The 27346-nt window shown below is 43.6% G+C and overlaps 1 protein-coding gene across 1 annotated transcript in view; it reads left to right on the top strand.

Annotated features, from left to right (window-relative positions):
* The first annotated feature begins 11674 nt into the window (after positions 1-11674).
* The window catches only part of RNF217 (ring finger protein 217), a 60525-nt gene continuing 44853 nt past the window's right edge, over positions 11675-27346 (top strand). The window contains exon 1 of the mRNA XM_059835638.1: positions 11675-12343. Coding sequence (XP_059691621.1) covers positions 11675-12343 — 669 coding nt within the window. The remainder of the gene's footprint in view (positions 12344-27346) is intronic.

Raw genomic sequence — 27346 nt, 5'->3', positions numbered from 1 at the left:
TTAAAGCACTTACAGTGGTTGCTTACTTTGGTGCAGAGCTTAAAGATGATCAGTGGACGAGCAAAAAAATACAAGTACTACAAGCAAAATCTGCAAAGCAAAAATCCGTAGCAGACAACACAATCACTTAATATACGGCAAGATATCAGGAAGGAGAATAATGGCTTGGAAACCTCCATGTTCAAAAATGGAGAAAGAAAATTGAGAAACAAAGAGATCTGTACCGATAAAGTCACAAAAGTGGCGATTCAGGAAGCAAATCTGTAGAGGAGCGGCGGCAGCACTTCCCAAAAAGGGGTAGAATAGGCAACCTACTTGTTTTCCTGTGAATTCTCTGCAACAGGATTTCCTCGTCACATCATGTGGAGCCATGTAAATATGCCCCCTTTGGCTACGTGACAGGAATCATTTCCTCCACTGTTCTTGCAGGGAAGGAAAGCAAAAAAGAGAGGTCAGGATCTTGGGGATTTGTATTAGCAGATAGCACTTAGTCAGGAAAGGGATAAAGATTACAGGGGAAGTGGTGCTATTGGTCTGTAATCCTTTTCTGTCACACATACTTTTTAATGATAAGAAATATGTGGAAAAAATGAATCTTTACTATTCTTCACTTTCAATTTCTAATTGGTGCTCAATGCAGGAGATAAAGACTTCAAAATGTATGTAGAACAAGCTCACGAGCTTAAATTTTCTTAGTATCCACAAATGTGAAAGTAAAAATTTCTCTGCCCAAGTTTTCAAATGCTTCTGTGCATACCTCCGCCCCAAAAAAAGGAACTTTGGAAACCAGGCATTTTAAATGATGGCAAATTTATTGGCATAGTCTTAGCTATGTTCTCTCTGCTTCACGTATGTAAATACTGAATAACAGCTTAGGTTTGATAGTCTAGCTTCAGCGTTACTGCACATTGTACCACACAACCAAGGAGAGTTAAAATGGTATGACTGTGTGCCTAGAGCATCTTTTCACTTTCCAAACTGAAAGTTCAAGGCGTCTATTTTCAGCAGCATAAGAACTGTGGACCTTGCCTAAATGAAAGCAAGGCAACAGCGGTGCTGGAATCCTTTAAATGCTGTAACCCCATTCGCATGGATGCAGTTTTGCCAGTTTAAAGGCTTGAGCTGGTCTGGTTTATTCCCAAATAGGAAAGGGAAAAGACTGCTCCAGTATAAAAGCATCCAACATATCAACATCCACATCACTGCATCAGTATAACTCCCAGGCAGAAAAATGCGCTGCAAGCAAAGCTGTTAACCTGGAAGAAGCACGTAGGCTTCCTTAATGGTCTGTTTGCAGAAAATACCATGATTCTTCCCAATAACACTTCTGTGTATCTCCGTGCTCCAGCAGAGCTGGGACCCTAATTCATGCTTAACACAGCCACACAGAAAAACACCAGACTCCTGCAGCAGCGCCATGCCTAAGCGCTCAGGTGACACGAACAACTACTTTTATCAGGTCCGGCCAACATGCAGAAGTTTCACTGGTTACAAATGGATTCATAAAACCCAACACCAAAAAGGACTCATCTAATAGATTTGAGCCTTATTTCCTATCTATGTAATGTGCAGAGTACACTTAATGCATGTTTGATAGAAAGATAACTTCTAGAAAAGCATCCATCCTTGAAGACTTTAAGCACTACAAAATCTATTACGTACTAGACATGTATGTTGAAACACACTAGTTTATTTTTTATTATATTAAGGCCTTTTATTGGAACAGGTCTAACACATGCAAGTTAAACTCCTTTGTACAGCTGCTCTGTCCTTATTGTTAGTTACTCACAAGCTTTTAGTTACTGTATTTATTTCCACCCTGCTCATGAAATTATTGAGCAATGGCAGGACTTGCACTAATCCCCATTGAACTCTGCTGGAAACAGCCCCACCTGATGATCCTTTCCTACTGAGAGTTACTTCTTGAATTCGGTTACCAGTTTTTCATCTATTTCACATGTGTATTAATTCTGTTGCAATGTGATATGTTTTAAAACAAGAATATCATGCAGCATTAAGATAAACGCTTTACCCATTTTTAAATACGTGCATACTTAGTCAGTTTTAGACCAATTTCTTGTCCTGCTGGTATGACTTAAGGAAGCTGGGAAGACACTATCTAGAGGTACATGATGTTAACATACGCTGCTAACCGTTTTATTTAAATAAACATGTCTTGGTTTGGGCATTGTTTCATTGACATTGACGCAGGTTATACCAGTTTACCTTCACTGGCTCTGAATTGCATCAATTTAACTTCACTGATTTGAAATCATGCTGTTAGAGCTGTATTCAGATCAATTCTTAGCTTACAAACTTTTACCATATACCCTATAGTCGTGTTCTGAAGGAACTGCAGATAAATGTTTTCAGTGGAAAATAAGAAGTACTCAATAAATGCACTTCATTAATATTGGCAGCATAAAGAAAGCCTATAGCTGTTTCACATACGAATTGCTTAACCAGTAGTCTTCTAGCATTAGACCTTTTCACATGCAAAAAGTTCATAGGTGATAAAAACTTAAAAGACAAATCTGACTGCAATTACACAGTTATATGTTGATCTCCCACAGTTGCTCTCTTCTCTTTATTTTTATACTCTCTTATAAGCAGATCAAATCACTCCAAGTAGCAAGTGAGGTCACATTAAGTCAAGCAATCACAAGTAGTCAGATACCTCCTGATCTAATTAATATAAGGAACACTCTTTATTGCAATTATATTTTCTATTTTTTATAAAATTTGCCACTGTTCATGTAAAAGTGAAACTTCTGACTTGGCACTGAAGAATATGATGGTGTGAATTTTCTCCATGAGTCTAATTCGTGTTTGTCTGAGGTTTAAAGTTATACCAATGCTTTTTGTCCTGGTGCTCCAAAGCTACATCAAGCGAGCTAATCTCGATTTTTGTCTTCATGAACAGAGATTCATATAGCAAGAACCCATCACAACTGTTGGCTTCCCAGCAGACAGGCATATGAGTGGCTCCTTGAGAAGGCTCCTGTGACAGCTTGGCATTTTTGAGATTTTTTTTTTATGTTGCTGATAAGCATACCAGATCCACAAAACAAACTGCAGGGCTTTCGCCACAACCTTGGCTCACCAGCAGTCTCAGATTCCACTCTGACAGCCTAAGGATTTTGTTTTCTGTCCAGACAGTATCTTCAAATGTTACATTTTTTTCCCCCAGTTATGCTTCCCTGGCATAAGAGGTTTATTGATGCCCTTTCATTACTCCGGGGATTGCTTCAACATCTCTTTTTCTTATTATAACTCCATCCAGGATTTAATCTGCAAACCAAGCAACTAACCTTACTGTTAGGGGCAAGACGTACTAATGCTGCTTCTAATATGGCTACTAAAACACAACTTTTGTAGGGAGAGCGCAAACCGTTTCCTACCGGTAATTATCAAGTTCCTAGTTGAACTTTTCTTTAAAAACAGCTTTCTATTGCAGTCTGTAGATTGCCCTAACTGGCCTACACTTTTTAACATTATTACTTTTGGCCTGTTTTAAAGCAAGACATGTGAGATAAGAGAATATAGGAAAAGACTTTTAGGAACAGTTTTTTCAAGGTTGTCAAGTACTATAGGCAAAAAGACATGTGATGTGTGCAGACTTATTGCTGGCGCATGTACAAATGTATGGCTGTTTTCAGCTGTATACAGTAATTCCTAAGGCAAAATGCATGCCATTTACCAACACTCTTTTCAACATATGCAATGAAGTCTTTAAGAATCATCCTTTAGCTTAACTATGGGGTAGCAAAGAATGCCCCATGCAAACAAACAGTGCATAGCAAAAATAGCGAAATTACCTTTCAAGGAAATCATTTAACTGATTCCCTGCTAATTTCTGTGTCTTAGCAGCCCTTCAGAAAAGATGTGCCACCTGACACTGTGTTCTGTCATATATTGGATGTGTACTGCAGCAAGTAAACTGTTAAGTTTTGCCATGGCAGTTTGCTGCCCATTCCCATTTCTGATGCTTCTCAGTCCCCATTGCAGTCAAACTATCTATAAAATAATCTATACAACATATAGAATAATCAATATACCACTACTTTAATTTTGCAAAATCATAATTCAGCCTCCTTTTTTCCATCCAACTGTGAAGATTTCCCGAGCATGGCACCTTTACATGAAGCTAGCCTTAGAGGCTGGAAAACACAGGGGGTTTGCAAATTAGGGTCAAAGCCATAAAATGAATCTTTATTTTGACCTGTGATGGTATGAAACCAGCATCATCTTAGTCTGCAGAATGACTCACTGAGTGTAAGCAGACATTACTGCTTGTGGCAGTAATGAAAATAAATTTGTGGAGAGGAATTACAGTATTTTGCTCCTGCTAGTGAATTAGATTTTATTCTGGCTTTTCTTTCCTTGGTAGAATTGTCACACATGTCCTACCAAATATTTGCTTTGGTACACTAGGTAAAATCCCACTGGAAATTGGACACATTATCTGAGCAAGGGAAAATGTTTAGATTCCTGCCTTCTTACACAAAAAGAGTGTGAGGTGGAAGGTGGGTTAAGTTCCTGGTGTTAGCTTATGCATGTAAAACCCTCACAGCACACACATGCTATTCAGTAATGACTACAGCCCACCAGCGGAATTCTTATGAATGCGGTCTTCCCTAGTCAAATGAAGTAAAAATAGGGAGAAGTATCTGAACATATATAAATTTACTTTTAACTACAGAATGTGCTATTAATCAGCTGATTTTACGTGACACGCTGGATGTTGAAATGACTGTATTTTATCTGCGGTATGGCAACACCTCGAGTTCTCAGGTGAGACGGGGGGATTCACCGGGCCATGCAGTGCTGCAGCTGAAAACACTCCTGGTCACACACGGCTTGTGGTCTAAATAACTGAGACAAGCAAAGGGTAAAAGAGGAAACAGAGATATAGGAGTATCTCGTCCAAGGTCACACGGCTGGTCAGTCACAGAGCTGAGATTAGGAAGGGGGCCCCTGGGTCCCCACTCCAGTGCCCTCGCCGCGAGACTCCGCTGCCCGTCCCTGCTCAGCTTCCGAAGGCAGCTCTGTTTGTTACAGCAGCTCCTTGCAGAAGCAGTAAGCCTCAACAGAGTCACAAAGCGTGTAATGGGAGACTCTGCTGATAACAGCCAGTTTCGTTGAATTACAGAGACGAGCATAAGGAAGCCTTCAAAATCATTCTGAAATTTGGCTTTAAGAAGTAAAGAAGCATAATTTTAAAATTGCTAATTTGAATAGCTCTATGTATCCCCACTGTCTGATCAGGTTAATTACTTCATTTATTTTCTGAAATCCTTTTAAATTATTAACATTGTAAAAAAAACACTTTAGTAAAAAACGATAAAAGCATAATTTGATAATCCTGTAATAAGGGTAGACAATTGTTTTAACAAATGTTCAACTGTTTTTCAGGCCTGAAGCTAAGAAAGAAAAGATAGCAATTTGCACATCAGAGAATTACAACATTTTCGAAAATGTAGCTGCTAAGTCTTTTATTTTACAAAACATTCTATTTGTGCATCATTCTGCATAGTTAATTAAAACAATAATAACTATAAAATGTATTCGGCCTTCAGCAGAATTTACTCTCGCTGTGCTGTTGTCAGGTAATCCTGTGGCCAGCTATTAGTATAAAAGTAACTTCAAAAGCATATTAATAAAAATAATGTAGTAATGAAGGTTTCTTTCTTTGCGCGAGTCTAAAAATGCTGATGTAGTTTGGAACGGTCTCATGCCTGTATTGCTGCTGACGGTGGTAAGTAACTTCAGCTTCCTCAAAATGACTGCATCGCATCAAGGCTGTGCATCGAGGCATTTCATTCCAGGTTAATGCTGACCAATGATTCCGGTGTTGCCTGCTGTTAAGGAGAAAATCGGTGATTGTGGGATCCATGGAGCATAGTAGCTTGATTCAGGTGTGGTTCTGGGACTAACACCAAATAAGCCCACCTGGGAAAGCAATCTGTGGTCATGAGATTCCCAGCTCAGTCTCTCAGTTTTAAACTCAAGAACTTAAAAAATATATACTGCTGCTCTATGAAAAATTTGATGATTATGTACCTTGCTTCACTCAGGTGCTTCTTTGCGTTTTTTGAAGTTGAAAGTGATTCCCAAGTTATGAACCCAGGTGACATGAGGGATGATAATATGTTAAGAAAGTCTAGGAAGAATAAAAGATTTGGGTGAGGTGGAGGAAGTAATTTCCATCAGCTTAAGCTGCTGGTGAGTCCAGCCCTCAATGGGAAATTGGATTTAGCAAGATCGGGAACAGAAACATGGTCATGAGTCCATCTACAAAGCTTTAGGCTAAACACAGAGCTTTGTGGTAATTTCAGGAAGAGAAAGATGTGATAGGAAAAAAGAGAAAGATACTAAAAATTAGTGATGCATACAGACAACTGAGAAAAAAACAGTGTCACAGGTATAAAGGAGGATTTTGAAGAACTGTGTGTAGGATACATAGTTCCAACACAAGAAAAGAGTTAAGGGGGATGCATCGAGTTTGTAGATGCCCTTTAAAAGATTACTTGAGACATTGATAAGATCTGTTTGGAAAGATCAATAAATTTCAAAAAAGCATTTTTTCTCCCTAGCCCAGATGTGGATAGTAAGCACATATGTGGTCCAAAAGGTTTGATTCATTTCGGCAATGCTTTCTCTGCCTGAAGAAACTCACATACATGGAATATATTGATCTTGTAATTCCAGTGATGTACCAATGCTCTCCCAAAGGTTTCTAATGAACGCACATGCAAAAGCTATTTATTGGAATTTCTGGAGATACTTCCAATAGTTATATTTTGAAGGTTGTTTCCACAGTGCTAGATAAAAATAATGGCACAGACTGTTTTCAAAATAAATACTGTAACAATTAAACTAGGCACACAGTCCTTCTTCCTGATTTAATTAGGATGTTCATAAGAAATTATTCTAGTGCATGCCTTTTTCTAACCTGCACTTTCTGTAGAACACACATGACTCTCTCACCTCACAAGATGAACAGAAGCCCAAGGAGATCACTATATTTTCCTTCTAGCTGCAGAAACATACCGCGTAACTATTAAAACGAAGTACTGTCAAGGATACTTTCTTTTGCGTACTGTAATTTGGATGCTGGGAGGATTTTTTTGGCTGAGTTATATGACTACATCTTTTTTACCACCAAATTCTGCCCATGTATCCCACCTAAATTCAGAAGCTTTAAGAGTTCTGCTCTCACTGGGCAGTCCTAGAAAGCTGTTGTCATTACTGCTATACCATTGTGCCACAAGCTTTTGTCACAGAAGGTTACACATATTTTTGGTGAAAACTGTCAAGCCAGCATAGCCAATTTATAACTTTTGAAAGCAGGACCATGTCTAGAGTGTAATCGGTATATACGGATGCATTCTGAAGAATGTAAGACAATACATTATATGTGGAGGGTACAGAATAGTGAGAACTACAAGTGTTGAGGGGCAAACATGAGAACCTGAATTTTTATTTCATTTTCAAAATAAACATTTGGTTAAAGACATGTCATAAAATACTCAGAATATATTTGCAATGGTAGGCAAAACAGAAAATGAAAATTTTAAATACTTTGAAAAAACACTTAATAGCAAGGTAAAAAAGAATACCCCAAAAAACCCCAAGTTCTACACCCAATGACCCAGTACCATGCTGCCAGTTACTGCTCTACATAGGAAAATAAGTCTTCAAGTTTCCTCAGAGGCCATCAGCATAAGCCCAGAAGAATGAACGTTAGTTACTCATCTTAAAAATATTAATTCTTTTTAGTAAAAGTAATTTTCATAAAGTTTCAAGAACTACAGCCTTGGGAAATCGAGTCCTCCTTTTCTATATGTATATGTACACACACAGAGATATATAGATATATGTACACATAGCTGGTACAGACAGCACAGCCAGCTTTAGCTCTGCTGTATTGCTAAAAGTGTCCAATCAGGTTTTAAAATCACTGTAGAACTGCTTCAGTGATTGTGCGTAGTAAAGAATTCTGCAATTTGCTTATATGCTTATATGCATAGCCTAGGATTTTCTTTAGCTGAAGTTTTATGTAAGCTTGTGGTCTTTCATTAAAGGAAAGAAAGGAAGGGAGGAAAGGAAAGAGGGAACTGAGGGAAAGTAAAGAAGGATGGAAATTCCCAGGCAATACTTTGTAAAATTTTACAAATTGAGAAAAATTGAATTAATTGATGCAATAGCCACCAGAACTTCTTTGTTCAGTGTGAATAAAAAAACCCACAACCCTAAATTCAGGCATTACCAGAACTGTGGCAGTCAATTACATTCATTGTTTGAAAATACAAGTGCCTGCCCTGGATCTCAGCTGTGGAATTTAAAAATCAGGCATGAGTAAAAGGACCACCCGCAAACATACCTATTCAAACCAAACCCTCCACTAGTTTTAACAAAGAAGAAAAAAATGACGGACCTTGCTGCATTCCCGGAGGTAAGCAAATCCAGGTTCTAGTGGACGACGATGGATAGAACCTTCCAAAATTGGGGATCCCTCACAGAGAATGAATGCCCTGCCAGCTGCTTCCTCATACTTCATTTGCAAAGCTCAAACGTGTGAATCTGTGGAGTTGACTGGGCGGTATATCACAGGGAGAAAAGTAATCTTTCAAACAACTAGACTCACTTCCACACAACTGTGCTGAAACATGATGAAGTTCTCGTGAAACAAAGAGCTCGGTGAGAAAAAGGTTTATCGCTGTAGGACAATTTATTTTAATCTGTTATCTTATGCAAATCCAGTAGCGCTGCTATCTTTTTAGTATCTTCCATAAGGTTTTATTTGAAGTCTGGATATGCTCTACAGAGAGTGTAAAATGTGTGGATCTAAAATCACTTTTTAAAACAAGAACGTTTTAGCAGCAGAGTCATTCTGAATGCAAATCTGACTCATGGTTTCCCAAAACCTGAGCAACAGCCAGCCCAAGATAGACCACGTAAGCTGTCAGTCAGCAGCAGAGCAGCCTGTTTGGGAACCATGCATCTGGCCCTGTATGGGCTCCTGCTTCATGCACCCAGGCACCTACCAGCAGTGCACTGAGCAATGGAACCAGCATCCCTCGCAGACTGCTTGTTCGCTCACCAGCTCTCTTGGGGAATTAGCGAGTGCCATGCAACGCAGCGTCCTATTTTGTCAAATTGTTGAGGGCTTGTGGGGGCTTTGATTTTTTTTTTTAAATTCTTCTTCCTTGAGGTGGTTGTAATATGGATCTGTGTGAAGGCACGATGGGAAAGGCAATTGGTACGTACATGATTGACTAGCAGACCACGTTATCTTTACCTCAGTCCAATATTTCTTTCTATCTACTGTTATGTAATTTCATACTTTTTTAATATGCCTGAGAGAATATATACAGAATACGGTAAAGACTTGTTGCAAAGCATACGTATGTCAAGGACCCATGCAGCCTGTGGCTCCCTGCGTCAGGGAGTGGTGGGGCCTCCTCGGGAGCTGCCAGGCAGGACCTCACCAGCCAGGGCTGGTCCTACCATCCCAGCCAGAAGCAGGGCAGGATGGGGGGCACCAGCGGCAGCTGGGACCAGCACGGCTGCCCATGGTTCATGGTTGGGACCAGCCAGGCATAGGCCACTGAACTAACCTCAGTCCACAGCCTGGCAGGGCAGGGGCAACTCATATTTGCCTCACGCTTCCCCTCAGCTGACTACGATTAGCATCGCCGTCCTGAATTCCCCAGGACCATTTTTCCCCTGCTGTGCTTTAGCACACGCATTTCTGCGTTAAGTTAACAGCTGAGCAACGTTGCTCGCTCTTGCAATGACATTGTCTTTCTAGTTTTTTCTTTAAGTTCCAGCTTCTTGAATGGCAGGGTTGCAAGTTTTCCACTTTGTATTTTCAAAGTGAGCTTTGGGAGCATAAACTCTAGAGGCTCAAATAAGAAAAGATAAATAAACGTATTGTTTAAAAGAAATGATTTCTCTATCTGGTTTTCCTGCAGGGGTAACTACAGTCTGTCATTGCACAAATTCATTCACGCTGACTTTCAGGTCAGCTTGGGTCTGGAAAAAATACAGCATTTTCAAGCCGAAGAGCCCCCAAGCCAGCAGATGTTGGCAGTTGGGGGTGCCTCCATTTCCAGCCTTCAGCAGGGCAGGGCAGGCTCCCCACGTGGCTTTCTGGGGGGCCCAGCTCCTCTCCAGAGCACATAGATACTTCAGCACCACGCAGGGCCCTCCAAAGCTGGGCTGGCCCCCTCCAGTGTCCTCGACACCCCATGCTCTGTGGCAGCTGGAGGGCTGCTGAGCTCAAGCACTGAGCCAGACAAACACATGGAGCTGCTCCGGGTCCTACGGGGCCTGCGTGAGCCTGAGCTAGTGATCTCACTGGGGTTGAGGGGAGAGCACACAGACACCCCTGGTATCCCCCACTGTCATCTCCCCACTTGCAGACCTCCTCCTCTTCCTCTTACTCTAGTTAGCCCAGCCCCATGCCCTCTCAAGCAGAGCAACTGATTAACTTCTGATTAACACTCTAGACAAAGTTTGGGGTGGAAACTGCACAGTCCCTGTTAAGTTACTGAGTTGCTGCAGGATCAGCTCCATGACATTTGCCCTATGTGATGATGTAACCGATGATGTCAAGGTCTGAAGATACTGTCTTCAAGCAGAGGCACTGGCATACTGCCCGACTCTCAGAGCAGAATGTGCAGACATTCCTCTAATCCCCTTAATTGCGAGTACCCAACAACCAGGTATCATTTTGGACCTATGTGGATCCACCTGTTTTTAATTGTTTAAATTATATTTGTGAATGTCACTGTATTGCTTTAGTACACGGCTCTTACAGGCACAGCTTATTCCTAAAGGCGCACCGCAAGGATGGCGCTGCTTCTGCTCGCTCGGATTTGTTTCTTTGGGGACGGTTTTTAACAGGATGCTCTCAGCTCGTTCAGAAGACCTTACCTCCGAGCACAAAGTCGTTATGAAAGTTAAACCGCCGTTTGCTTCCCAGCGCCCCCTCTCACTTCCCTCCCCGTGCTTTCGAGCAGAAGACTTCTGGGGAGCGGCGGCCAACGCTGCCCCCGCAGGAAGAGGAGAGGAGGGCGCAGCCCGGCCGCAAGCACCGGGACACGGCGGGCAGGACGACCCGGGGCGCGGAGGGAGGCGCGGGGCCGCGGCCGGGCCGTGCCATGGGAGCACGCACGCGGTGTTTACGGCTGAATGAGGGGCGGGGCCAAGGCGCCCTTACGTCAGAGCGGGGTGGAGGCAGGCAGGCAGGCAGGCAGGCAGGCAGGCAGGGGGAGGTGGGCGCGCCTGGCGGGGCGGCCGCCGAAGGCAGTGGGCGGTGACGCGCGGGGCGGGGCGGGCCGGGCCGGGCCCGGGGCGGCTGCGAGGGGCGGCCGGGCGCGCTGCCCCGCGGCACCAGGGGTGGCTGCCCGTGTTCTCCACGGCATGGGGGTCGGGCTCCGGCCGAGACCCCGCGGGCGGCGCTGACCTGAGCGGCACCCACCGCTGCCGCCGCTCTTTCCCCCGCAGCCCCGCAGGGAGGAGGCCGGGTGACGGCGGCCGGCGCCCGCGGGCGGGCAGCGCGGGGCTCGGCGCGGCGGGCCGCGGCGCGCGGGGCTCGGGACCCGGAAGCAGAAGCGGGGCCGGGAGGCGGCTGGATGGGAAGGAGCGGCGGCAGCGGGCGGCGATGGGGGAGCAGCAGAGCTCGCTGAGCGCCCCGCGGGCGGCCGCCGCCTCGCCGCCTCGCCCGGCCGGTGGCCCGCGGGAGCCCGGCCCGGACGAGCCGCCGCCGCCGCTGCGGGAGTCGGCCCCGGGCGGCGGGGTGGCCGGGCCGGAGCGAAGCGGCGAGCCGCCGCCTGCCGCCAGCCACGAGCGGCGAGGGGCCGAAGAGGAGGAGGAGGAGGAGGCGGCGGCCGGGCCAGAGCAGTCGCCGGTCGCGGGGGAGCCGGTGGCCCTGGCGGAGGAGGGGCCGGGACCGGAGGGGGGCAACGGCCGCCGCCCCCCACCCCGGCGGCACGTGTACTGCACCGTCTACTGCGTGGAGAACGACCGGCCGGCGACGGCCCCCGCCTCCCCCCGCGGCGGCCCAGGCGGCGGCAGCGGCTCAGGCGTGGGGCAGCCCCCGGCGCGGCGCGGGGTGGCGGCGGGCGGCGACCCGCTGGCGGCGGGCGGCAGCATCGAGGTGGTGGACTTGTACCTGCTGCCCGAGCCCTTCTCCGGGCTGATCGCGGGGGAGTTCGGGCCGCTGCTGGTGCTGAGCTGTCGGGTGTGCCTGGAGGAGAAGCCCATCAAGCCCCTGTCCTGCTGCAAGAAGGCGGTGTGCGAGGAGTGCCTCAAGCGGTACCTCAGCTCCCAGGTACGGCCCGGCCCGGCCCGCGCCGCGAAGTTGTGCGCAGGGGGAAGACTTACACGGTGCAGTCGCAGCTCCCGGCCACGGTGCCGCCGCGGGTTGTTGGGCGTGCAGCGCGGGTCGCGGGCTTGAGCAGCTCCGGGCCCGGCTCCGCGGCTTCTGCGCCTGGCGAGTTGAACTCCGGCGGTGGGGCGTTGGAACCTTTCCAGTCCCGTACGGAACGCGTTTGGCAGCCGCCTGCCTGTGAGCTGCTCATATAATGACCATTTGTTCCCGAAGTGTGTGTCTGCGCCGTGTTACGCAGCGTGTCGGGTTGGTCACTTTAATATTTTCAGGCTCTTCCCAACTTTCAAAGAATTTTCTCTTTGAATTCCCAGACTTGCTGTTACGTGGCTGGCACCAGCTTCCTTTAAAGGGGAGTGCAGAGAGTGATAAGGAACAGAGTTTGGGAGCATTAGCAGCTCCCTCTGAGGCAACTCCTGGAGTTCGGGGCTGGGGATTTTGGCTGCCATCCCGCAGCCCCTCGCACTGCTCAGCGCCTGCGCTGCCGCTTCTGTGTGCGGCTGTTCAGTGCGCACTTGATGGACTGTGCGGCCGCTTGGCCTGTTCCTCTGAGAGTACATCGCGTTTGGTATTACACCAGTTACGTCAGATTAAAATAGTGGGGGGGGTCTCTGTGACTATTAGTGAAGAATCACAGTTGCAACAGTAAACAAGAACTTCTTTGAGGGGAGAAAACACAAAACAACACCTTTTCCATCCTGGGCAGATAGCTACTCCCGTATAAGCTGCTTATGTCTTCATCACTGTTTTGTTAGTAAGAACTGCTGTTTGAAACCAAAATCAGCAGCTTGAAAGCAAAGCTCTGTCTTCGCTAGTGGTTTTAGTTTAGCATCGCACAACACTTGTGCATTGTTTCTGCTGCTAGTGTAGGCATGCCCTAAACCCAAAGAGCAATGGGAGAAGTATGGGTATGTGGGAAAACCAGATAAACCCTTTGCTTACCACCATTATGTTTTTATTCAACAGAAACTTTTGGGATGTGCTTGGTGGAGATACGCTGGCGTGGTGGTAGAATGAATTTTTACACCTGTTGGGGCTGGGAGCCATGCTGGGGCAGTCTGTGCTCCCGCTGCGCTGTGTGCATAGGGACGGGATGGATGACTACAGCTATCCCCACGCACTATAAATAGTTGTCAGGCTGTTCTGACCAGGGAACATTTCACTGCTTGGAAATTGCACGTGCTGGCTGAAGTGAAGCACATGCTCCTCTCCGGGCATTGGTAGCCTATGTAGCGTTTAGTGGTGCTGGTAGCGTTTGTTCTGGCTAATAGTAAACTCACTAGCATTTTTATGGATCACCTTTGTTATGTTTAGATAACAGGGAAGGGCTTAACATGGGAACTGATGAATGGGAGAAGCAGACTTGTGTTTTGTATGTCTCTTGTAACACTGAAAGTCAGCAACACTTAGTAAGTCTTTTCAAGACCATGCCCAGAGCCCAGAATGGTTTGGTTTGCAGTGAAGTGGTGGACTGGAAACTCTCAGCAGGTTTTTAGAGTGTATTGCCAGTGCACGTTTGTGCCACCTTCATATTTGCCACTGAGGTCATGTGTCAGAATATTGTCTTGCTTTGAAGCTGGAAATTGCAAAGTGGTGTGATGCCAGGGTGGTCTTCTCTAGCTCTGCAGGTGCCTGCAGCCTGCTCTACAAGTTGACACGATGAATCATGGTAGTTATTCCCAATTAAAACAGGCAGTAAAATATTTTAAGGAATTGCCAGACAGGGTCATCAGTAATGACCTCAGATAATGAAATTCAGATGTCTGTAGTGTAGGTATAAATACTGAATTCCGTTATATAAGCCCCCCTTTTTTTTAAATCACTGATGAAAAAGAGGTGGGTTTAGGGTATAATACGTCTAAAACAGTTGAAATGTCACTAGATGAGCCTGTTTTGTCCTGTTTGTTTCCTTTGAGTAAGAAGGGGTGTAGGATCTTACAAGCTTTGAGGAAAAAGTTGTATCAAAGCAAGGTTCTGCTCAAACCCGAAATAGATTAGTTATTAGCTGTGAGTTAAAGCAATACAGAGAGTAGCTTACGGTGATCTATGGAAGTTATGTGGTCCGATAGCTAAACCCACACCGAACAACTCTTCTGCCTGGTTTAGGCTGAACTCTTGGAGGATGATCCAGCAGCTTGATGGCTGGAACAGCTGGCTGTCCTGTGAACCAGGTATATGCCACATGAAGTGGGTTTAGCATTGGCAGCTGTTGGATGCGTATGCAGGGATGCCCTCTTCAAGGAAGCCACTACTTTGGCTGAGCACTCTGCAAAGCTTATCCCGGCAGCTATTAAAAGGTCTGTTTGGCAGATTGCCATATGGGTACTTAGTCCTGTGCATAGAAGGTGGGGCAGGGATACAGATGCAGAGGAGGGGTTGTCTGCAGCAGCAATACGGATCTTGAGGAGGGAGACTCACAAAGCATTTCTGTGGGCATGTTGTTACAGATGCTGTTACAACCAGGCAGAATTTTAATTGCTTGATAAATTTGTTTAGGTAAAGAGGAAACAAAATACCCTCAAATAACAGCCCAATGTGTTCTTCTCCATCTTCCTTTTTTGAAAAGAACAAGAAAGTGATGTATCTTTCCTTTGTGCTGTGGAAGGACCTTGTGACTCATCTTGAGGAGAGAGAAAAGGCTTTTCATGTCTGTTATATTAGAGGAGTTTCTGGGAAGGATGAGTGGAAAGGCTGCATAGGATAGAAATAAAGTCACCTTTCATTTTTGAGACTTAGCACTTCATGTAGCAAAGAAAAAAAGAAAATTTACTGCAAGTTCAAAAGGAGTAAATGTTGAAAAGCTGTTTCTGTTTGAAAATTTTAAGATTTTCAGTTTGGATACAGTCAGCTTGATTTAGGAATGTACCTGAAATTGAAAACAAACAAAACCAACCAAAGCTCCCAGCAGCAATATGCATTGTTTAGATCTGGTTTCCTTGTGAGAGAAGTAGCAATCTGTGCCCTTCGTGTGAGAGGACACTGGCTGACTCCGAGTCTCTGGAGAAGCAGTGGTCTTTCATGCTGAAAACGTGGAGTATGTTGGCAGAAGCATAACGCTTAAAATAATTCACGTTGCCTTTAATGTTTGTGTGTGTTTTCCCACTGAAGAAAGCTAGATTCTTGATGATGGTTTCATCGTGATTTCTGAAATGATGCTTAATGGAGTAGCAAAGTAAAAACCCTGTTAATGCACTCTGCCTTCTTCTATGCAAACATACAACAGCATCAAAACTTTTGCCTTGGAGCCCCTTATAGATCAGAAAATCAACTGACGTTTTAGACATAGTTGAAAAGAAGATTATCCAGATGAAAATATTCTAACTACAGAGTTTGCTCGTAGTGTTACTGGCATGCTGGAAAATGAGGGTAATTGATTAAGGAATGTCACATCTGAAGGTCTTTAGAGGTCAAATCTAGTCTTTCTTATCACCAGCACCTTGCTGCATAATCCTTTCGAAGATTTAATGGCTGGAGTAGAAGCTTAGCAGGCGACTGTGGAGCGCCCAGGCTGATCTGGAGCCTGACTTTTGGTAAATTGTGTAACTTTACCTCTGCCTCAATTTAGCTATTCTTTCTCCCAGCCTAATACTTGCACGCCGCTCAGGGCTTTTCAGGGTCTGACTATGACCAATTTATCTACCATTCACAGAAAAATTTCTGTGACTTTATTCTCTTGGACCCAGAGAAATTGAGGGAGGGGTGGGTATGGGTGATGGGTTAGCATGAAAGAGGTTGTGGCACTTGCACCCCAGGACCTGGTGTGGGTCCCACAGAGCCTGGGTCAGGTCCCAAGAAGCCCCATCTCCAGGAATTGATGCAGCCCAAAGCTGTTCTTTGTTGTTATGCTTAATCACGAACGTAAAACAGATGAGGCTGAAGAGTGTGAACGTTTGAAGTGTCAGTGCTCTTCCAGGACGATGGTGCTCATGGAGGCCATCTCCATGGGCTCTTAGGTATATGCTGGGTGAGATTGGGGTCAGAAGAGTGGAAGAACTGCTTCCCGTTCAGCTGGGAGCTGTGGGCTTCTACACTCGTGCATCCAGCACACAAACTGGGGCCAGGGGGAAGAACTGGGGCACTCAGTCTCATAGATGTAATATTACATTCAGATCTCCTTCACTTCCTCTCCATTTAACCTGGCACCAAACCTGGATTATTCCAGAGGCTGTGTGCACACATAGGTTTGCTAAATGAGTGATTCACTTCCTAACCTCTCCCGGCTGCTTATACATCTGAGTCAGAAGGAGTATTTGCACCTGCTTTTGCTTTTTGTCCATTTGTGTGTCTGGTGTGGGGGGGTGGGGTTTGGAAATTTTCTTTAAAAATAAACAAATAGGTATGGGAAGAATTTTGACTTAAGAAGAGAGGGAGAAGACCTAAAGTCTAACTATGTTTTTATATTTAACTTATCCTGGACTGGTAAAGAGGCTAAGCTTTATATGTGCTTTCTCATCTCCCGAATCTGTAAACCTGACAAGTGCTATTCAGAACAACAATCTCACTCCTCACTTTTTAGCAAGTATTAACTAGACCAAAACAATATTTGCAATTTCCTAACATTTATAAAGTACAATATGTTCTCTAATAAATATTTGAAGCTCTCTCTATATATATAATTGTATCTATATTTGTTTCACTTTTCCTATGAAGTGGCTGTAAAAGTTTTATAGAAACTTTGGTGATTTGACTGCCTGCTTTTTCTACATGCAAATCATGAAACTTGATAATCCAGTTTTGATCCTATGCTCATTAGTGATGCTTTATTTTGTAAATCTTGTAATTCTCTTGGAGCAGTCATTCTTATGTTAAAGGACTTTGGGTGAGTTAATTTTAAACAGCATACTCTATTCTCAGTCAGATATTATGCTCTTTAATTATAGGAACTGTAAGGAGATTAGTGGCTGTGAGTAAATCGGAAGGGATTGTTGGGGGTAGGGAGGGGCTGCATCCAACAGTGTTCTGTGCGTGGTTGGTTTTGGTGGGACTAAAATCGTGCTTTCCTCTCCTGAGCATGAAATGTGGAGGTTGTCTTCCCTCTGCCTGGGACCTCTTACCAGTCTTCCTCTCTCTGTGACCTGAGATCTTGTTTTTGACCCCTTTTCTGTGAATGATCTCTTTCTGAAAGACCTGGAGAAAAAAAGCAGCAGACTGTTACTGTCAGGATTTTTGTGGGGAAAGTGATTATAAAGCCATGTAGTAAAGAGGACAATTGAGGAGCAGGCTGTATTGCCTAAAACCAGTACCAGCTTGGAGCCAGAAGGACTTGACACCTGAGTGCCTTTTCAGGTGTCTTATGGTATCATATAAGTGATACACCTTCAAAGCTGTAGTCTGATGGCTGATGAAAACCAGCCAGCAGAAATGTAGGCACCAAGTGCTGAATCATCTGATGGTTAATGGGCTGCTTGTGCCCTGACTCAGACCAGAGCTCAGAAGGGCCACTGTCATTCGGTGGGGGGGAAGCTCTGTGTTTGCAAGGGTTATTAATCCAAAAACATGCTCTAATGCTAGCTAGCAAGTTGCTAGGATGGCTGTAGACTGGTTACCAGGAGGTGATGGCACGGCGAGCGACCACCCTCCAGCTGACGTTGCAAGAGCACAGAAGTTTACAAAGGAGGAAGAGAGGTGCAGGAGGAGAGGAGGATATAACCTGCTAGATTACAGGCTTTCTAAACCAAACCAGCCACTTCAGCCACTGTAAGGTGGCTATGTTCTCGAGTAGAAGGAGGAGGCAGCAGATAGACCCAATCCGTCAGCTGTGAGCTGCAGGAGCACCTGAACTTCTTCACTGTCATTTTCAGCAAACAGCTTCTGAAAGTCTGTCCTGTTCTCCTGCCATCATGTATGTAGTGCCAGTGCTGAAATGCTGCTGCTTAGCCAGCTGCCCAAGGGTTACTGTCACAGTTCAGGATGACACCCAAGTGCCTTTAAGATTGTAAGCATTAGTCTTTAAAGTTGTCTAGGCATATAGCTAGCTTTTAATCCCTCTTGAATGCTTGTTGATGGGTGCAGTTTGGGCCCAAACTTAAGTTTGGAACAAAGTTTTACAAAATCAAGCATTGCTGGAAATACTTTTAAATTCTTTTTAAAGAAAACTAGTTTTGAGCAGTGTTCTTGAATGATAATACTGCCTAGTTGCCCTAGTGTGTGTAGGTCTAGATACTCCGTCAACATACCGCCACTTTGTCTGGTATGTTTGTTCCCTGTGTAGAAGTAGCTGCAAGCTTACTCTACATGGACAGTTATGACTTCCTCTTGTTTCGGTAAGTCTTTGCCAGATGTAGAGCTGGAATATGTGGCCATGGTTTCCTAGCCATGCTGTTATGAAGTGAAGGGGGAAAAGAGTGGCTGTTCTTACAGCTAAGAAGATTTCTGTTAAAGCTCTGATCTGTAGGATCAGAGATGTTGGGAATAGAAAAGATGGTGTCACTTTTGAACAGTTGCAGGAAGGGTTTTGCTAATGGGGGAAAGCCTGAATTCCTGGGGTGAGGATAAATAGTGTCATAAAATTGTTGATGTTGGAAGCAAAGGGTGAGGGTAAATGGCGAGACCTGCAGTGGTGCCATGAATTTGTTGGTGTTGATAGTAAAGCTGATTTTGAAGGGTAAAGACCCTATGAATGTGAAATTGCAGTGGGAGATGAAGGAGAACCGGGTTTGTTTTAGCTTGGGTTGAAATCTAATTTTGAAAATGCGGAATTTCTGTCAAGCAGAAGCCCTGCTTGTCAGCTGCCTCCCATAGCCAGCGTGTCGCACCTCGCTGGTATGTCAGTGGTGTGGGCATTGGGGACCATAGATGGGCTGAGCCATGAGAAGACTGTCTGCCTTGTGCCTTCCCTCCCGCTGCTCCTACCAGCTGTTTCCAGGAGCCACCAGGCACAGGTATGGACTCAGTCCAGGGAATTTAAAGTGAAATGAGTTGAAAACCAAACTGTTGGTCTTTAATGGCCCAAACAAAGAGAAATGAAGGAGTTAAATGGGGGTTGGGAAGGCCTTCAGCTCACTTCTGCCCCATTCCTCTGTTTCTCCACCCAGAACAACTGTTCTTCCAAATGCTCTGGGGCCTCTTGGCCCTTCATTTGTCCCTTCTTCTTGTGCAAATATCTTGCTTCCTGCTGTCTAAACTAGCCAGGCTCAAAGAAGATACGTATCTTACATGTCCAGGATGTAAGTACATTGTCAAAGTGATTAACAGTTGTAAGGGATGCAATTTCTTCAAAAGAATTTAAAGTGGTGAAGAAGGGCATTACTTAGCCACCCAGTTACGCTGGTTTATCTGTCTTTCAGTATGCTTTAGCTGCTTGCACTTATGTTTCTTTTGCTCTTTTTTAATACTTTCTTTACGAATTATATTTATTAAAAAAAAAGTCCTTGTCTATAGGATTTTATTAGCCAAGTACCTTTGACTTTTTCCAGTATAGAAAAAGTGACAGATTTGTCTAACGATGAAGAGGCTATTTAGCTTTTGAGTCTATTTAAGTACTTGAAAAATTTTTGGTAAGGCAAAGAAATGATTTTTATTTGGAAGTTAATGTGAACATAAAAATAACAGCATTCCTGTTGAATAGCCAGTTATTAAATGTATGTTTTTCTGCTATGGCACACATGTTTATTTTACAGGTAAATAAGCCTTGTGATAGCAGTTGCTTAATGTAAGTGAAATGGAAAAAAAATTAGGATGAAAAATGAATTCAAGACTTTATTTGTAGAGAAGAAAACTTTGGATTTCAGTACAGAAGGTCAGAAGTTTAACAGTAGTTTAAGCCAGATTTGGAGCTGAACCTGAAATGGCTTAGAGTCCACGTTTACCTTAGTAGCTACCTCACTGCTTCAATTTAAGATTGATGTATATTTTCGTTGACAAGCTTGTTGGGATGTAGGGTTGCTCCTGTTTATTTACTTAACTGTGAGAAAGGCTGTGTGCTTCCTAGATACAATTTCATGAAAAGATAAAGAAATTTCTAAAGCTGTTCCACTTCCTTTTCCTTATGAGCTTGCTAGTAGACTGTAGTACACTTACAAAACTGCAAATGTCTTTTATAAGAAATATCAGATTGAAATAATAATAAAAGTACCTTTCCCCTTCTGTGGACTATTTTTTCCCAGTGGTGTTTTTATTAAGTACAATACAAACTATATTGGATATTGTAGTGGAAAATAGAAGGGGCAAAGTTTAACTTTCTCAAGCCTGGTCATGCTGATGCCACTGTGTATTGTTTTCTATCACTGACACGATACGAATGGCAGCAAAGGCGGGTACCTCTCCAGTTTAATTGGTTTGGCTCCCTGGTCTCGTAGGAATGGTGGTGTATCAGGTCAGGGGTGTAGCATGGGGATCTGAATGACTCTGTCCCTTTAGCTTGTAGGAAAGGGAAGTCCTATCCAAACTGTTTCAGCTGTGATGTGGCTCTGTGGGCTTGCTCACACAATACGAGGAAGGAAGAAGAGCGAGAAGATGATTGCCAGGATGGGAAGGGCTTGGTGATGTTGTAAGAATCGGGTTGCCCCAGAAGGTGGGCTTGCTTAGGGTAAGCTTTCGTAAAACAAAAGGGAATCATGAAGACTGGTGCCCTCTATATATAAAGTGGATCTTTGGCCTCTGTTTAAACCTGCGGCTGAATACTGGCTGGTTATTCTGGTAGATGGTGGTGAGAAAGTGAAATGGGACTGGCTCACTCTCTGGTTTCCTATTGGATGTGGGTGGGCAAGGAATAAATCTAACCTCAGGAAACAAACAACTAGCACCCCCACCCCCCAATTTTAAATACAGTTTAAAGTATGTAACTTTAGTACAGGACTTCCAGGAAAATAATGGGTTAGTGCTTTACTGGGCTGCTGGAAGACTTGTATACTCTATAAGGAGCAGAGAGGGGTGGAGTCGGTGCAGCATGCCATCTGTGACATGATTACAGAGGTGCTGTGAGAAGTGCTGCTTTCCTGAAGAGGCAAAAAGAAATACATCACTATTGTCAGTACTATCACTGCTGTATGGGGCCAAAGAAATGGTGGAGGAGGGCTTCTTAGTGCTTTCAGCTATTTTGATGTTGCTTGCTGAGTGAGTGCACTTTGGGGAGAGGACACCTTGTGCCTTTCCATTCCAGCGCACCTGTGCAGTGCCAGGTATAATTTGTCTGCTTAGAAGTACTCCTCTAAAGGCCTTACGGAAGCAAGTACGTAAACTGCTCAGTGCTTTTTGAAGTGCATGTGCAGCTCAGCTGTGCAATAGCTTGGAAACTCTGCTTAGTTAACTTTATGGTATTAGCATGCAGCTTAAAAAGGGGAAAGAATGTGCAACTTAAAAGTTTTTTTGGAATGGATAGAGCCACAAAAGAGCAAACATGCCCCATATAGTGTTTAGATGCCAAGTGTTGCATACCAGCTACAAAATGTGTATGTTAGGACTCCAGGGAGAATTATGGTGGTGGAAGTGTACTTCATTGTGGTGGACTAATCCTACTTGGTGTAAGGCCAGGAAATCAGTTGTAAAACACTGGAGTTCTGTCTAAATGTTGTTGCTGTTAGAGACTTATGGGTATTGATGTATATACATGGCTATCTAAACCTCAAGGCTGAAGTGAAGTACATTAAGATACTCAGATTTTAATAAAGTATGCACATATCTGTGGTACCCATTTTCCTTACATATGGGCAGTGGGAATTAAGCAACCTCAGCAATTCTCACCTGTTTGTATAATGGAAAGTAGATTCAGACTTGCTTCTGTTGTATTTCTCAGTAACACTTGAGAGCAGTTTTCAAACTTGTGAAGATGCCCATTCTTTCAAGGCATTATCTGGAGTTGTAACTTTATTTTAAATTACTGGCAGCTTCCCAGTCTCTAAGATTTAAACCTTCTTTGGTAGTGAGTTGTGACTACTGCTCATGGACATTAGTGAGTGCTTTTGCCTCAGTAGGTGTTTCATGTGAAGGCTTGATTTGCTGTTCTTTTTGTGAGAGTAACTTGGCAAATCCTGCCTGAAGTATCCCAGAGTGTAATGCTTCATAAGGACATCACCTAAGCCATTACAGATGGAGACATAGCCAGACAAGGCCAAGAAACCACTTCTAGTAAATGAAGGATCTAAAATAAATTCTAGATCTTAATTCTTTTTCTTTCTATGTCAAGAAAAGCAGACCTACTGTCTAAAGCTGAAGGTTTACAGTCATTTTAGCTAGCAGTGCTGCTCGCCCTTCCTTTAACTTGGTCTTTACTGTTTCTGCATCATCTGATCCACCCGCAGAAAAACTGATCTGGGTTAAAATTAACCTTTTACAACCATTCTTACTTTTTTTATCTTACCCAGTTCCTAATTGTCTCATGCGCAGCGTGCAAACGTTTATTCCCCCACAGTGTGGTACCGAATAATGTGTCCATGGCTAAGCAGGGCCATTTATTTTGGCAACTGTGACAGCCTCTCAGAACAAAATGATTGAAAAGGCAGCGTGAGGGAAGGGGAAAGAATGTGTCCAAGGTGTCTGCACGTGGAGGTTTTCATTGGAGCTCAATGAAATCAAACCTGCAATTTGGTCCTGTCGCTGCATCATTTCCTCTTTCACAATTCAGACAGAAGTCATGGCTTGTCCAGCGCCTGAAGGTGCGTCTGCACCCACAGCTCTTGGACAGGTGTGGTGGCTCGGTCCAGAGTGTTTCTCTGAGCTGCTCGCAGCACTGAGGCTCTCAGTCCAGCCCGGGCTGGTACCCACCAGTCCTGTCTCTGCTGCTTGTGGTGTTGTTAAATAAGAAACTTTCAAAGAGCTGGAATTTTAAAGCATCTCCAAGTGTTTTGTAACACAGAACAGATTATTCCTAAGGCAGTTTTTGTAAGTGAAGCTTTTAATGTGAATATTCTTGCAAATGGGACACTCTTTTTTTTGTTCTTGCTTATTTCAACAGTTTTAGTTTGCTGCAGCCAAGCAATGCCAAGTATGTTCGTTATTTTCTTGAGAGAAGTTTTTCCTGTGCCAAAGAGCTCTCAAAAATACTTCCTTGTTGCTACTTACCTGTTTGAATAACAAGTGAAAAGAGCTCAAAATGATAGAAGGATTTTGGGGGTTTTGTCTGAGTTTGGTTGTTGGGTGGGCTTTTTGTTTGTTTTGGGTTTTATTTTTTCTTTTTGCAAAGACACAAAATGCCTGAAGACTGTTATCAAATGTCATGTTATTTAAAAATGCACAACGGAACAAGGTACAGCACTGTCGTGAAGAATTGGTGTGCATCATCTTGAGATCTTGGCTTAAGAAACTCTTTGCTGGTGAAGGTACTTTTTGAGCTTGGTCATACAGTCTCTTGGTACGAGTACAAAAAAACCCCTCATTCTGAAGGCAACCAAAACTAATTCATTACTATTCAGATATATTCTTTTCCACTCTAATTGACTTCTTATGTTTTTGTAGGTGTACTGCTTAGATTTTTGACTCATACAAATTTTAAGCCTGTTTTTGCAACAAATACGGAATTTTTTTAAGCTGTATGTAATCTACAATTCTAGCATGTGCTGTGAATGGGCTGTAGCTACAGCTTTCACAAGTTAGAAGCATGTTTCTTAGTGAGAAACATTGAGATGTTTGTTTGGGGGAAGAGGAGGAGACAAGGAGAGGGTCCCTTCTCCTTGCCTCAATAATGAACTGGCACCAGAAGGTAAGTTTTCTGATACTAGCTTATCATTTAGCTTCTGTATTGAGTTCTGATTTAGGAGAATTTTAAGTTTTATCAGTTCTTATGTTGAAAAGAAAGAGCAAGAGGTTATTTGATGATTTTTCATGTGATGATTTTAATTTTTCAAGTAGAAGCCCACCTGACTGTTGGAACATTGGCAGGAGGCAGCACATCTGGGTTAATGATGACAGATGATGCAGGAGGCTTGTAATGATATTTAAGGATGTAGTAGAGAGAGGAGAGCAATGAGGTCGCTGTATGTGGGGAGGGTTTATTTGGAATCTTGAGCACCAGTGTTTAAGATAAATGGCAGGAACCAGGAAGGACTGCAAGGAGAAAAGTGCTGTCACACAGATGCAGAAATGTTTGGTTCAGCATAATGAGAACTGGGAGGAGAAACAACTGGTGTCTCTAAATGCAAGAGAGGATAAGTTGGGTAGGCATTTCTGAAGAAGTTTTGGCGCAACATGAACTATAGAAATTGCAGTGAATTAAGTTAGGGTAGAAACCAATGTGAGCCTGCGTATTTGGGAAAGAAGGGAGGTATCTGGGAGAGCACCTCCAGTCTCTGTGAATTTGAAAGAAGGGTGTAGCATCTGAGCAGCTCTCAAAGCCAGCACCTTCAATGCCAGCAAGAAGGACTCACTATGTGGCACCATTATGTGCTGAATTTGGCCCAGTTGGATGGGAAGGCCACCTGTGCTTCTGCTCTGAGGAGAAGCTTGAGTCCACTGAGGAAATGATGGTAGAGTTTTATTGTCTGGCATTACTTTTTTTAACCATTGAACACAGCAAAGGATTTTCTATTGCCCCACACTCACCTGCAAGTAGTTCACTTCAAACCATACTTTGTGTCCAGCATTTTTTGTCTTCTGTAAGGAATCTGAAGTCAAATATTTCACGCTGTTTTTAGGAGAAATGGCTTTTAAATAAATTTGAAAACTGTGGTTTTGGTTGGACTGATCTGGCTGAATCTGAGCAATTTCCAAGTCAGGTCCCCTCCCTCCACTGGCAGAGAAGGGACTGCTTTGCTGTTACCTGACTTAACCTAGGCTATAGAGGATGCCTTTGTGAAATAACTCTCCAAGGGCATTCGTGCAGGCTGTTGTATAAAGCAACTTATGAGAGAAAGAACAATTAGCAAAGACCAGTGATTGTTTTAGTTTCCACAGATTGCTTTTATATGAGAACAATGAACAGAACAGATGGTTAAGGTACCAAAGAAAAGCTATGTAATGTTGAAAATCAGTCTCTGAAATTGGCTGGTTTGAGTGTGGGATTTGTTTTGTGTGGTTTTGGTTGGTTGGTTTTCTTTTTTTTTCCTGGTGAAACTAACCAGCTGGGTGAATATGTTGTAAATTACTGGAAGGTGGTAGCTGGTGGTTGTTGAACTTCCTTGTCTTTCTATTAGTCTTTAGTTTAGCTGAATGCTTCACTTGACAGGCTGCAGCATCTTCATTCTGGATTTATCTCTTCATGTCCTATTCTAAGGTTTTTTCCTTCCAGTGTTTTTTATACCAATATTTGACAAGTTTTGTGGAAGGATTTAAGCATCCTTAAAGTACTTAAGTTGGCTGGCAGGTAGTCTTTTGATAGCTCGAGGTGGTTGCAAGGTGACGTATCGGGGATTCTGGTGAAATCCATCCTGGCTTTTTGCTTGGCCTGGTGTACATAGATAGGGCTTTGCTGCTGAGAAGGCTGAGATGCGATAAACATTGAGTTTCCTGTATTCATCCCAAAATATACCTGCAAGCTGCCTAAATGAACTTGTTGAAGCTGTTGTGCTTTATAGCTGCTATATTCAGAAGTTAGATCCACAGGGAAAATAAACAAATCTTGCACAGAGGTAGAGGCTGGGTAGCCAAGCACACGTGTCTTTAAGTCTTTAATGTCCAGCATGTGTTTGCACCTTTGAAGACTGTGTAGTGTTAAAGGATATTTTTATTCAACTAGTGTCAAGTTAGGTTTATACCAGACTAAATTGGTCTCCTGCATGGCTTTAGTTTCATGTAGTGTCTCCGAGTTCACCAGTGAAGTCTGGGAAGACAGATTCCACAGAAGCTCTAATTGATTTAATTTTTGGCTCTGAAATCAGTATCAGGCACTAATCTGATCACAACAAACCTACTTCTGGATTTGAACAAACCTTATACAAACACGAAGACTGATATATGCTGACACCAACAGGCATAGAAACATTAAAACCACTTCTGAAAGGTGTAGGCTTATGATTTTTCATGGATTACTTCATATATGTAAGCCGTGGTGGAAGAACTGATGAGAACTGTATCTGGAATATATGAAATAAGAGTATATCTTGGGTAGTGACCTATTGAGACGCTTGAAAAATACAGAAGTACCACCACCCAAGGAATAAGAAAAGGCAGATGAAATGAAGTAATTGGCTGGCTAATATGTATTTTGAATGGGTTGTAAAATCTTTATTTATGACAGGAAGTTGAACTTCTTCAAAAGGTATATGCTTATCTACTGAGTGCTGTAAAGATCCTGGAGAGTGACCTCTGTTCTCACCAGCTTCCAACTTTTGCTCTCTTTCTCCTTCCCTTTCCTGGATGAACTTCCTTTCCATGGTCAGGAGCTTTTTAAAGTGGTATTTCCTTTCCATAGCAATCCTTTTGCTTACAGTATTTGCAGCCATACTCTGAAAAGGTAGAGGTTTATACAATTTAAGACTCACCTGGTCACGTTATAGATTATTCATTAATGTCACTAAAGTGAAAGTTTTGTACTGGAAGAAATCAAACACCTGGTGCTGTGCGATTTCTGAGGGAAGGAATTGTTATTTGGCCATGGACTCTTCTTATCTCTTTTGTATCTTGGAAGTGTTTGTCTTGATTTTCTTCCTGAGAATGTATAATGAACAAGGAGAGAAAGACCTCCTTGCGGGAGGATCTTTGTAATCAGATGTCATGTCCTTTTGTCTATCCAGCTGCTTTTGAGCAAGTATAATCCACGTAGCAGATTTCTCCAAGAGAAATTGTACTGGTGGTGTCACGCTGTAGTGTTCAAACTAAGATGCTTAAGCCAAGGCTGAACCTTCCTGACATATCAGTTACAGCTGGCTTAAGAAGCCCTTCACCATTCCTTGCTATCCCTGGACACCTCTGGAGGGGGGGCTGAACGATGTTCACATCAGTGAAATTACAGCTTTTTGGTTTTTTTCTTTCCCCCCTTACTGCAAGGTCATGGGAAGCATTGTTACTTGTGGCTTGGAGGACTTGGGATTTGTCTCTTTTCTGGACTAGCCTATGTTACTCTCTTACTCAACAGCT

This window comes from Gavia stellata, chromosome 2, assembly GCF_030936135.1.
Source record: "Gavia stellata isolate bGavSte3 chromosome 2, bGavSte3.hap2, whole genome shotgun sequence".
NCBI lineage: Eukaryota > Metazoa > Chordata > Aves > Gaviiformes > Gaviidae > Gavia > Gavia stellata.
This window is presented reverse-complemented; position numbering and strand designations above follow the sequence as displayed.